We start from the raw sequence: 13706 nt of genomic DNA, 5'->3' as shown, positions 1-13706 counted from the left end.
GAGAAGAGAGAAGAGAGATAGAGATAGAGATAGAGATAGAGATAGAGAGAGAGAGAGAGAGAGGTTTTATTAAGAAACTATAGGGCTGGGGAGAGAGGCAGTGGGCTGGCTCACAACTGAGAGAAAGAGAGAGAGAGAGAGAGAGAGAGAGAGGTTTTATTAAGAAACTATAGGGCTGGGGAGAGAGGCAGTGGGCTGGCTCACAACTGAGAGAGAGAGAGCGAGATGTTTTATTAAGAAAGATTTCGTGGGACCACACACGTGTGCATCGAAATAATACTGTACATGAATCGCTAGATAGATTTTCCCCTAGCGGCTAGCGTGCAGACCCACGCTACCATGTTTGGCTTAACTCGCGCGGCTCATCTCTAGATGGGCCTTCCCAGATAAGCCCTCCTTGCGCTTGGCAGAAGGCCGCGTTCTTGCCCGAGGAAGCCTTGGCTAGCGGCGTTGAATCTAAGAATGGGCTCCAGTGTGGAGGTATTAAAAAAAAAAAAAAAAAAAAAAACTGGCTTATTTTTAGGAGGCCTCTGTGCCTTGAAAGCAAGTCAGTAAGCCGACAGTTGGTAGTCTGAGGAATGCGGGGGAGCGGCTGAAGTGGGTCGAACACTGCGGTGTTGCCTTTAGATCCGTCTGTGGGTTGTTACCCGTGTATACGCATGTACTGTATACTGCATATACAGTAAGGGTGTATACAGTATGTGTCCATCCCACTGCCGTTGTGTCCTTGGGCAAGACACTTAACCTACTTGCCTCGTATGAATGTGTATGCATGTGAATGAATGTTGGTGGTGGTCGGAGGGGCCGTAGGCGTTGATTATTCGCCACGCTTCCGTGAGTCTGCCTCAGGGCAGCTCTGGCTGCAATTGTAGCTTACCACCACCGGTATGACTGTGTATGAACGAATAATGGACTCTGTGAAGCGCTCTGAGTCAGAGAAGAGCGCTATATAAATCCAATCCATTATTATTATTATTATTATTATACAGTATGTGTGTATTAGGGCTGTCCCCGACTAAGGATTTGTATATTCGATTTGTAGTCGCCAAAATGAGCCGATAGTAGACTATGAAAAGAAAAAAGTATAATAATATATATATATTTTTTATCATTCCATTTGGGCTTTGGGGGTGCTTAATGTCTGAAGGAGTCGACGGAAGGCTTCTTGTCCTCTGAGAAAGCATGCAATTGGTCCACTGATGGATACATCTTGATATTTGTCTAGTCTAGTGTCTTCATTAGACGGTGAAATCCTCTTTCAGTGCCTCTGTGCCTGTTTTCTTAGGCAGTTAGCCTCTGGTATGCGTGCCATTAGCGTTAGCCACGCTTTTAGGCCTCTTTTCTTTTGGAAATAATGATAAAAAGAAATGTGAAAAAAAATAAAAATATTATATAAATATATATACCGGTATATATATTTTTGCATTCGACTAAGAGGTTGGCAGTCGACTGCGGCTCCTTTCGATCGATTAGTCGACTATTCAACTAATAGGGGTCATCCCTAGTGCATATACAATATGTGTGTATGGTGTTGGTGTGTTTAAGATACCTGTCAGTGCGTATACAGTATGTGTGTGTGCGTATACAGTATGTGTGGGTGTGTTTAAGATGCCCGTCAGTTTATATCCATCCGCCTGTTTGGTATCCTGAGAGTGTGTGTGTGTGTTTCTTACCAGGTTCTAGGGGATCTGGTTCGTCCTCTTTGGAGATGCTCATCTCCGTCATTTGTTGAGTTACAGGAAGAGAACCTTGAGTACCTGTAGTTCTGTAGGAGAGATAGGGAGTTTAAAGTAACCGCAAATACAAACTCTGCACCCTCACTCACTCACTCTGACACACACACACACACACACACACAGTACTGACCTAGACATGTCTGGTGAAGAGGCAGGGGACACGTCCACCTTGGCTAGACTGGCTTCTAGTCTCTGGAAGGCAGAGGCCTCTGAGGTAGAACTACCGGCTGATCCTGGATCAGAGGGGGGAAAAGCATTAATCATTACATTACAATTAGGGATGTCCGATATTGGCATTAACACAATCTGCGCCAGAAACGAGTTAACTCGTTATTGCCCGCCATGCGTTCAGCGCCAGAAACGAGTGAACTCGTTTTTGGGATCGTTATTTTGTTTATTCGCTATTAGGGATGGGTACCGAATTCAGTACTTTTAAAAGGTACTTACCGAAACACGTCGGTACTACCGAGTATCGATTCATGTGAGATACCGTAATTTTTTTTTAAATAATAATAATTCTCTTTTTTTTGCACTTTATTTAATTTTTTTAACCTTTTTTCTTTTCGTGTCAATGTTCACACGCACAATATACGTATCAGGGCCGACGTTCCACTCTACTGGTTAAAGTGGCTTACTCGTGAGTAGTACGTTCGTTGATAAAGAAAAATAAGGTCCACAGCCGCTCCGGTGTAAAACAAAGATATCCAAATGGTTTATTTCTCTTCCACAGCTAAGTCTTTCTTTACAGAAGTGATCCTAAAGCTATTTTGTTAAATATTCACGCCACTACTACAAGATAAGAAAACTGTATTTTCCCAGTCTCCAAAATCACAGCCGACTCTACACATGAAAATTCCTCCTCACCTGAAAGCCGTAAATCAACTTGCCGGCTCTTTCCACAGCAAAACGGTAGGCAAGGCACCCTGGTCTATAAATGCAGGCTTCAATCTATGTTGTTTAGTCTATCTGTTCAGTACTGCTCAGCACTGTTTCAAGATGCACAATGAGCTCTTCAGAGAGAATTGTTGAATATATATAGATACACAAATGTTCTAGAATTGTTCTGACATTTCTAGAAATGTTCTGGAATTTCCCCAAGGGGATCAATAAAGGAATATCTTAGAATGTTTGGTTATGACATCATACTGTGACATCACGAATGCTCTAGAACAGTGGTTCTCAACTGGTCTAGCCTCGGGACCCAACATTTTCCTTAGTCATTAAGTCGCGACCCAACATTTTTAACCACTATGATTAAATGTAAAACAATTGCAGTAATACGCAATCTTTCAAAACATGAAGTAAACACAAAAAAGTGCAACAAAAGTGCAACTATTGCTAAAAACCCAATGAAATAAAATAATAATAAATAATATATTCTTAGCAGATTTCTTAGCATAACATAACAGACCTACATTTGGGGGAACTACTGGGATAACTGGGGTTGCAACAAAAGTGCAACTAGGGCTAGAAACCCAATGAAATAAAATAATAAATAATATGCTTCTTAGCAGATTTCTTAGCTTAACATAACAGACCTAAGGCCATGTTTAGATGGAGAGAGTCTGAACAGAAACCGCAAAAGTCGTCTTGCGGTCTCACTTTTAATGTTGCGTTTAGACTCGTGTTTTGGGATGGAAGTCTGCGTGCAGACGAGGCTGTGTCAACTCGAGACACGGAGCCCCGCTGTCACACGATTGGCGGATGTCACATGACCAGAAACGTCAGTGCCCAATCAGATCACGCAAACCGAACGCGGAAGTGAAACTGTTAGGGAAAATATTCACGCAACACATACGCTACACTGCCTCAGGTTGTTGAGACAACCAGGCATGCTGTGAACCGCCCTACTCTGCCTCTGATTTCTTAGCTTAACATACCTAAGTTTGGGGGAATGGGATAACTGGGGTTGCAACAAAAGTGCAACTAGGGCTAAAAACCCAATGAAATAAAATAATAATAATAATAAATAATTATGCTTCTTAGCAGACTTCTTAGCTTAACATAACAGACCTACAGTAAGTTTGGGGGAACTAATGGGATAACTGGGGTTGCAACAAAAGTGCAACTAAGGGCTAAAACACAATGAAATAAAATAATAATAAATAATATATCCTTCTTAGCAGACTTCTTAGCTTAACATCCCAGGGAACTAATGGTATAACTGGGGATGTTGTTTGCTCCTGACAAGAGTCTCAAAGTCTGGGGTGATGGTAGACAAAGCAACTCTGAGGTCATGCTCAATGTCCAATCTGTTTTATTTGCCTGTATTCTAATTACACGCAATGCTTTGGTCCAACATGAAAACGTCAAAGTAGAACTGTAATATGTACTTTCTCAGTCAGTGCTAAGTGCAGTCATCTTATGCAGCATCACTTTTCACATCAAAACAAAAGTAGAACTGTAATGTGGACTCTCGGGGAATAATCTTTTTTTATTTTATTTCTTAGGGAAAGATCTACAGGGAAAGTCTCAAAGATCGACGGGTTGGTGACCACTGCTCTAGAATGTTCCATTATGACATCATACTGTGACATCACAAATGTTTTAGAATGTTTGATTATGACATCATACTGTGACATCACGAATGCTCTAGAATGTTCCATTATGACATCATACTGTGACATCACAAATGTTCTAGAATGTTCCATTATGACATCATACTGTGACATCACAAATGTTCTAGAATGTTCCATTATGACATCATACTGTGACATCACAAATGTTCTAGAATGTTTGACTATGACATCATACTGTGACATCACAAATGTTCTAGAAGGTTCTATTATGACAAATAATACGGTTCAGCGCCCCCTGCTGCTGGCGGTCAATGTGTTAAAAGTAATATCGTACATGATGCGGTTTTCAATTTTTTTTTCTTTTTTTAAATTTATTTAACCTTTATTACCCAGGCAAGCAAGTAAGAACAAATTATTATTTTATTTATTGTCAAAAGTATGCATAATGTTGTGTTAATTCCATGACAAGAGATATGTAATGTTAATTACGGGAAATTATTCCGTTTTTGGGGGGGGGGGGGGGGAAACCCTGCATATACATTTCTAAATACGCGGGGCAGGACTGAGGAGAGGAAGCGTTGCGACGTGCGTAGTATCATAAGCCAAAGCAATACATTGGGTTTCCATTTCCCCCTGTGGCGACCGCGATGTCTTGCTTAAAAACAGGTTCAGTCAGGCCGTTGGCGACGCGTCATGGGGACAGAAAACAACATGACCGTTTGACCTCTGAAGGTTTTTCCGGAGGGAGTGAAATCCCTTCCCTGTATATTGTCATGAAGCAAACAGCTGTCTTTCATTACAGGGAGTGGAAAAACAGAGAGGGAGGGCCGAGCGGAGAGGGAGCTGGGAAAATAACACTGCATGGACTAGATGGGATCTGGCTGGATCACACAACAATGTCCTTCATTCCTTCTCCTCCCTCCCTCCCTCCCCGCAGCTCAGAAATATATTGGGAGGTTAATGTCTAATGTCTTTTGTGTTGTTTGTGGTTTTATTTTTACTCTGTATTTTGTATTTATTAGTTAAGTTTTGATCTGTATTTATTATTTCTTATTGTCTTGTCATTATTATGATTATTATTGTTGATGTTGATGTGTTGTTAACACTTTCACTGCCACTCACGAGATATCTCGGAATTATTAATATCTCGTTGAAAGCCACTCACGAGATATCTCGGAATTATTAATATCTCGTTGAAAGCCACTCACGAGATTTCTCAGATTTTTTTTTTTTTTTTAGCGATCTGAAATCATATTGCATCACGTGAGCCTACCCTAGTATACCCGAGTGCCGCCGGCGATCAGATGTGGAAAAAAGCGCCCCCCATCGTCTCCCAGATGACATAAGGGATTTTGGAATGGACTCAATGAAAATGGATGGGGAAAAAAATCCTGTACTCCACATTTTCCAGTCCACCCATGCAGCCGGAGTACCAGGGTTCATTCAGGGGGCTCTGAGCCCCGTGGAATCATGTACTGCACTGTACACACGTTGGATCTATACACTTATCAATTTTTTCGAATGGTGATCAGGAATTGGAATATACCAGTTGGATACCATCTGATGTCAGGTAAGGAATCTATGTTATCAGTGTTAGGATAATCAGACTCATTTTGATGAAGATATAGGCTGTTTTGTGAAATGGGCTCTATCGGTTTTACTGAAAAAATCCAAGAGGAAATGAAAACGGAGATTATCCGTGCGCGGCTTGAATGGGCGTGCGTGTATGTATAATATTGATCATCTAGCGTTTATTTGAAAACGATTCATAAATAGGCCGACAAATATCAACGTTCTGGAATATTCCAGTAAAAGACGATTATCATAGAATGCCCCAGAATGGACTGTTTTTTACCTCAAAACGGGTGCTTTTCAAAATGCTCTCAAACGGAAATGAAGCAATAAAAAACCAATCTGCCTCGACAGCACTGACTGGAAAAGGATTCTTTGATAAGCGACGGGCAGATTAGACACATAGCCATAATTTAAAACATAGATTAGGCGATATTAACGATAACATTAAAGTGGATGGTGGCATTGAAGCGCTAACTCTGGCGCCACCTCGTGGCATAGAAAGTGTTAATTGAAAAAAATTATAATAATGTTCTGCTGTGCTTATTACTTATGATATACTCAAACATCAAAGGCTTTTTAATCTGTTGCACTGGGGGCTTCACTTTTTCCCCAGGGGGCTTCGAGCTTCCTACCCCCTGAACATGCCCTGCCATGTTTTTACCAAGAGAAGGAGAGAGAAAGGCAAGGAGAGAAACTGGGGAATCAAGGAAATGCCAGCAATTGAGAGAGACAATAGCAGTGTGTAACTGTGTTATGAGATTGGGATCTTGATGAAGTAGCCCTCTTTCCAAAGAAAGGCAACCTTAGCAATTGCGCAAATTACAGAGGGATCACACATCTTGAACAGGATGAAGGACCTCTTCGATGCACAACTCCGCGATGAGCAAGCTGGTTTCCGCAAGGACCGATCCTGTACAGACCAGATTGCAGTGCTGCGCATCATCGTGGAGCAGTCGATGGAGTGGAACTCACCTCTGTACATAAACTTTGTAGACTATGAGAAAGCCTTTGACAGCCTAGACAGAGACTCTCTGGAAGCTTCTCCGACATTATGGGGTGCCAACCAAGATTGTGTCCATCATCAGGAACTCCTATGAGGGACTGACATGCAAGGTGGTCCACGGAGGGCAGCTCACAGAGGCATTCCAAATGAGGACCGGGGTCAGACAAAGTTGTCTGCTCTCGCCCTTCCTCTTCCTGCTGGCCATTGACTGGATAATGAAGACCTCCACAGCACAGAGAAGGTACGGGATTCAGTGGACATCTTAGACGCAACTGGACGACTTGGACTATGCTGACGATTTGGCACTACTGTCGCACACCCAACAACAGATGCAGGAGAAGACCAACAACGTGGCATCCACTTCCGTGCAAATGGGACTCAACATCCACAAAGGCAAGACTAAGATCCTCAAGACCAATGCAAACACCAACACAATCATGCTGGATGGCGAGGCTTTGGAAGAAGTTGAAGCCTTTACCTACCTTGGCAGTGTTATTGACAAGCAGGGCGGCACAGATGCTGATGTCAGAGCACGAATAAGGAAAGCACGTACAGCATTTGTGCAATTACGGAACATCTGGAGCTCAAAAGAACCGACTTCCAACACCAAAGTCAGATTCTTTAACACCAACGTCAAGGGAGTCCTACTATACGGAGCAGAGACGTGGAGAACTACAGCTGCAACCATCAGGAAAGTGCAGGTCTTCATTAACAGCTGCCTGCGGAAGATCATCCACATCAGATGGCCAGACACCATCAGCAACTGCGAACTCTGGCAAAGAACAAACCAGCTGCCCGCAGAAGACGAAATTAAGAAATGCAGATAGCGAGGGCGGCTACGTGGTGCAGTGGGCAAGGCGCTCACCACGAATACTGGAGACGATGGGTTCGCCTGTTCGAGCCCAGCGCTCCACATTGCTTTCAGTTTAGCTGGTCATCCGTACTAATACACATTGGCAGTATTAGGGGGTGGGAAACTGATGGGTGGGGATCGGGTGTTGTGGACAGCGACTCCTACAGGTCGGTTGGTGCGCCTGCGCAGTAGAATCAGGAAGCGATGGGGGCGGCACCCCTCCAAAGCGCAGACCCCTGACGCTGTAAGATTGCGCCGCACAGGTGGAAAGATGCGACTGCTGTTACCTCGAGTATCGGAGGGGACTCGTGCTATGTATGATTTAGTCCACATTGCAGCCGGCTTGTGGGAGGCAAGAAACAGTGTTCGAGACAGGGGAGGGTTGAATTGGATGATACGAAATTGGGATGGGAGAAAAATAGAAAATGGGAGAAAAAGTGGAAGAAAAGAAAAAGATATGCAGATGGCGCTGGATAGGCCACACCCTGCGAAAGCCCGCAAGTAACATCACCAGACATGGAACCCTAACATGGAACCCGCAGGGCAAGCGGAAAAGGGGCCGCCCAATAAACACCTGGCGCAGAGACCTGGAGGCAGACACCAAGACCATGAAGATGACCTGGAACCAACTGGAGAGAACAGCTCAATACAGAGATGCTTGGAGATCACTTGTTGACGGCGTATGCCCCAGAAGGAATAGCAGGCGTAAGTAAGTAACTATGTCACGGGTCGGAATTTTGACTTATGTATGGACATGATGCATTACTATGATTAATTATTAAACCAGAAGGGGAGAGGTTGCATTACCTACATGTGTGTGTATGTGTGTCTCTTACCCATGGGGCTGAGGGGTCCCACTCGATCAGTGCTCTGCTGCCGTGTCAGGTGCTCCTTGTAGCACACAGAGCACATACCATTGGTTCTGGGGTTGCCAAAGAAACCACAGCCAGAGGCACAAGGCATGGGCACTGCGCTCTGGTTCGTCTCTTGAGCCATTGCTGAGAGAGAGAGAGAGAGAGAGAGAGAGAGAATTTTGGTTAGGGATATTTCAGTTACAATACCAGTTTTACTTAGATATGAAATGGTAAATTGTCTAACCTGGGGCATTATTAAAGATATTAATGTTTACTAATCATCATTAATATTAAATGACCATACCAGTCTAATTTTGACTTCTCGCCATTACCAGAGATTGTCACACATTTTGTGTTCATAGGTGTATAAAGTGTTATGTTTTGGTAGATCCCAGCCTACCTTTCGCACTGCCACTGGTTATTATGCTCCATGAAACTTGAAAGTCACAAGGCATAGGTCATTTACCCTTGTGAAACTCACGGTCTCGTTTATTTTCACTGTTACTACATTACTCTACTAAAAGCTATTCAAATACACAGCAACCGGGACCACCCGGGAGTTAATTACAAGCGCACCCAAGTGAAAGCGGAAGTTTGACGTGTGGGGCTTTTAGTACACCGCTAACAAACGTAAAATAGCACCATGATTGAAGTCGTATTTTCCATCAACGGTAGTTTGAAATGGTGTTTACTAGTAAGTAGTGTTTAAAATATAAAAAAAATCTATACATATCGATTCTGAATATTTTAAAACGGTTTCGATACTCATTTCCCGAAATATCGATACTTTCTGCAGTATCGATACCAGCTGGCTTGCTCGCAGTGTTCTACCGGAAGTTGTTGACACGCTGTTCAGAGCACGCTTGCCCCTCCGCCTCCTCCAGCCCTCCCCTCACAGAGCCGTCTTCAGTTTGTAAACAAACATTTTAGCTGAAGATGGCAAATGCAGAGGCTGGAGCAGAGCCTCCACAACTTGTCCTTAAAGATAAAGAAAACAGCAGAAGTGCTGTTTGGAGGTACTTCGGGTTTGAAGTAAACAACGAAGGACAAGCTAAAGATGCCACGATGCCCATTTGCAAGCGGTGTTACAGAGCAGTGCCAACGAAAAACACCACAAATATGGCAAAACACCTGAAGGACCGGCAGGCGGATCTCCATAAAGAAATGAAAGAGGTTCGTGACAGCTGCTCTTTCAACGTCACTGTGACTGAAGCATTAAACCATTAACTCTAGTTTAATACATGATACGTTGTCTACTGATGGCGCATAATATCAACAGCTGATTCGTTGTGTTAGTAACGTTAGCTACTGCTAGTCGTTCCTCCGTTAGCTTATGCTAACTAGCCGGCCACCTTTATAATGCACAATATAATTACTGCATGGAAACGGAGTAACGTTTAAATGTTATGTCGAGGTCATACAATACTACACTCGACATGAGGTTAACGTTACCCCGTTTCCATGTTCTCTCTCTCTCATGAAAATTGTTGTAGTCATATATTTTAGTGTTAACTAAAATATTTTAACCAAATAAAAAGCAGCAGCACTATTGCATAACTGAGTCATGTTTGCTATGTATTTCTTTCTTTAGAGAGAAACAAAGGGTTTTAAAAGTGTTAATTTATCTTCTCTTATAGTACCAGATAGAAGCTGAGGAGAATCAACCAGCAACAAAAGCTAAATTTGTTTAAAAAAAATATATATATATATTATTATTATTATTATAATTATATATTTTTTTTGGTATCGAAATGGTATCGAAATATCGATACTTTTCAAGGTATCGTATCGAAGTCGAAATTCCAGTATCGTGACAACACTACTAGTAAGGTAAGCCGATATCAGCTAGAACGCACACCGTATATACTACACCTATGAACGTGAAATTCGGTATGGTCCTTTAACACTTTCCGTGTCAGCCGTGCCAGTCCCATTAACCCCGTTGCGTGACACCGCTCTATTCAATGACCGATCTCTTATATTTATTTGTGAACGCATAAACTATATCTTAAATTATGGCTATGTGTCTAATACGACCGTCGCTTATCAATGACTTGTTTGCAGTCAACATTTTTTTTTTTTTTTTTTTTTAATAATCGGTTCATTTCCGTTTTCTACCATTTTGATAAACGCTCGTTTTTTGAAACTTTCAGAAAAAAATTATATTCTGCAGGAATCGCACTTTACTGTAATACACAAAACACGTTGTCATTTTATGCCTATTTATGAATCGTTTTCAAATAAATGCTAGATTATCGATAGTATACGTGTACTTATGCACGCTATAGAAGCGGGCTGAAAAATCCATTATCTTATTTCCTGATCAGCTACACACACTCACAGCCACATACACACATAGGGGACACGTAGATATATAGGTGAAAACGGCTCTGATTATCCAAATACTGGTAAAATAGATTCCTTACCTCAGATCAGATGTTCTCCAAAAAGATTATTCCAATTCCTGATCGCCATTCCAAATATCGATCGTGTTTATTGACCCAACGCTGGGTGGTCAAGACATATTCCACGCTGTTCTGATGGTGGGCAATGACTGGGATTGTCTCCGGTTACTTGCCTGACAAGTAAAATGTGGAATCCGGACTCTTTTTTTCCTCATGCGTTTCATTCAATCCAATCCAATCCAATGGGGTGCAGTACCATCCGGAGACGATAGGGGGCGGTATTTTCCCTGTTCGAGCTCAGACAGATCCCCACTGGTAACGTGAGGCTATATTGATGAAATATGAAGAAATTGCTAATAAAAAAAATAACGATTAAACGACAAGATTTCTCGTCGTTGGCACTCAACGGTTGGCATGAACTAACGAGTTTCCCGTCGTTGGCACTGAAAGTGTTAAGAACGGCCCCCAAAGCAGTTACATTAATGTACTTTTTATTTAACATGACCAACACACTACAGCAATCAACACAATATAGTACAACTCTACAGACTCTAAGTCAGTGGGTATTGAGTGACCAGATAAAAATAGTACTTTCCTTAGCGCAGAGGGTGCATAGATGGTATGCATCACATGGACACAAGTGTGTCATTACTTTTAGTAGGCGTGTCGGGATTTATTTGTATCGCAGGTGATAAGTCAAGTACTGCGAGTGCGATGTGTACATTTCAACAGGCTGAATGCAGTGAAAGGAGAGACTCCCATTCACCTAATGCTGTCCCCACAAAACTAACGTGAACCTGCACCGTGCACTGTAACTGTTCTGGGCCGGCTTAGTAACATTACGCTAACGTTAGCTAGTTTGTTTTTAGTTGCACAGAAGAGACGCAGCAAAATATATATATATATATATATATATATATATATATATATATATATCTTTTTGTATCCTCACACTAAATTCTCAATTTGAATAAAGTGATTAATCTGATTAAATGAGTATTTTTTCTTTTATTAAATCAACTTTCCAACCCCAGACCCAGCCCAGGGAGAAGCCCCAGCCCAACTAAATCAACTTTCTAATGAATATAACTCAGTTTCTTTTAATACTATATTGGTGTAGCCTAATCTTTATCTGCAACTGTGAAGAAAAACCCCATTGGTTTAAACAGAATGAATAGGAAAAAAAAAAAAAAAATTTAATTTAAAAGTATTTTTTTTAATAAAAAATTCAAATGTTGATTTAGAATTTGAATGCCAACGTAACAAACTAAGGTTCGAACGTTCGGGCTCAGCCCTAGTGGACACTCACCTTTCAACGGCTAAACGGTAGGCAAGACATCTTGTTTGAGAAATGCTGGTTTCAATCTATGTTGTTTTACCCTTGTGGCTCCTTAGTGCATGAAAAGATTGCATTGCAAGTTCAAGGTCATAACTTTTTTTATTTTTTAATATTTTGTTCCAATTCTTTTTTCATGAATACCACCAAGAACCTAACTCAACATATCAATCAAAGATTACAAAGATTTCAGAATTGTAACGACTTATATTCCTGTTTGTGTCCAGCGTGTCAAACCAGAGCACATTAGTTGTGATTCACCTCATGTGCTGATTTAGAAAAATAATTTACTAATTTGGTCAGGAATTGTTGAAATGCTAACGTTAGTAAGCACTCGTTATTGCCAATATTTCCAGCGGGGATACAGTACACTTTTGCCCGGTATAATCTTAGCGACGAGCCCGTTTACTCAACGCCCAGCCCCTCCCACGCAGCGCGAGCCCTCTTGTCTCACCAGTGAGGAGCCGGGAGTTTCAAAATGCGCAATGATATCTTCTGAGAGAATTGTTAAATAGATACACAAATGTTCTAGAATGTACTATTATGACATTGTACTGTGACATCATACTGTGACATCACAAATGTTCTAGAATGTTTGATTATGACATCATACTGTGACATCACAAATGTTCTAGAATGTACTATTATGACATCATACTGTGACATCACAACGGAACATAGACCACTACACTTCCGCGTTACATTGAAATCGGGGAGGAGATTGCGGGGGAGCAAATTAATGAATGTGGATGTAAGTGGTTGCAGATACGGCTGTGGGGGTGCTAGAGACATGATCGAATAGACTTTTATGCGCCTCAATCTCCTGAACACGGTGCAACCCATTCCTAATCGATTAGAACTACATCGGCAGAGAAAAAGCCCATTTTAAAGTACCTATTCCCCATGCACATGCGCAGATTGCCCACGGAATCTCGACGAAGCGAGATGACACACGAATGAATGTGGACTGTTCCATCAGAGGGGGGAGCTTCGGTGGCCAGTGTCCTTTCAGCCGAACAGGATAATGAAAAAATTATCCCACTAAATGGCCAGACGCGTCTTTCTTATTACCTGATTGAGTCTCCTGGTAGACTAATGTTTATATTTAAGTGCAGCGGTCTGTAGCCACTCACATTACCACCGAAGCTCCCCCCTCTGATGGAACAGTCCACATTCATTTGTGCGTCATCTCGCGTCGTCCAGACTCCATGGGCAATCTGCGCATGTGCATGGGGAATAGGTGCTTTAAAATGGGCTTTTTCTCTGCCGATTTAGTTCTGATCGATTAGGAATGGGTCGCGCCGTGTTCAGGAGATTGAGGCGCATAAAAGTCTATTCGATCATGTCTCTAGCACCCCCACAGCCGTATCTGCAACCACTTACATCGCGGCTCTCATCCACATTCATTCATATGCTCCCCCCGCT

At 42.1% G+C, this 13706-nt stretch overlaps 1 protein-coding gene across 2 annotated transcripts in view; it reads right to left on the bottom strand.

Annotated features, from left to right (window-relative positions):
• Positions 1 to 13706, bottom strand: part of zfand5a (zinc finger, AN1-type domain 5a) — a 37403-nt gene that overhangs the window by 4077 nt on the left and 19620 nt on the right. For both annotated transcript variants that reach the window (XM_084322838.1, XM_084322839.1), the window contains exons 2-4: positions 8523 to 8684; positions 1867 to 1969; positions 1674 to 1765 (exon numbers count right to left, since the gene is read on the bottom strand). In XM_084322838.1, coding sequence (XP_084178964.1) covers positions 1674 to 1765; positions 1867 to 1969; positions 8523 to 8684 — 357 coding nt within the window. The remainder of the gene's footprint in view (positions 1 to 1673; positions 1766 to 1866; positions 1970 to 8522; positions 8685 to 13706) is intronic.

This window comes from Notolepis coatsorum (assembly GCF_963971535.1).
Source record: "Notolepis coatsorum genome assembly, chromosome: 10".
In the NCBI taxonomy this organism is placed as follows: Eukaryota; Metazoa; Chordata; class Actinopteri; order Aulopiformes; family Paralepididae; genus Notolepis; species Notolepis coatsorum.
The sequence above is the reverse complement of the archived record's forward strand: the minus strand, read 5'-3'. Positions and strand labels throughout refer to the sequence as shown.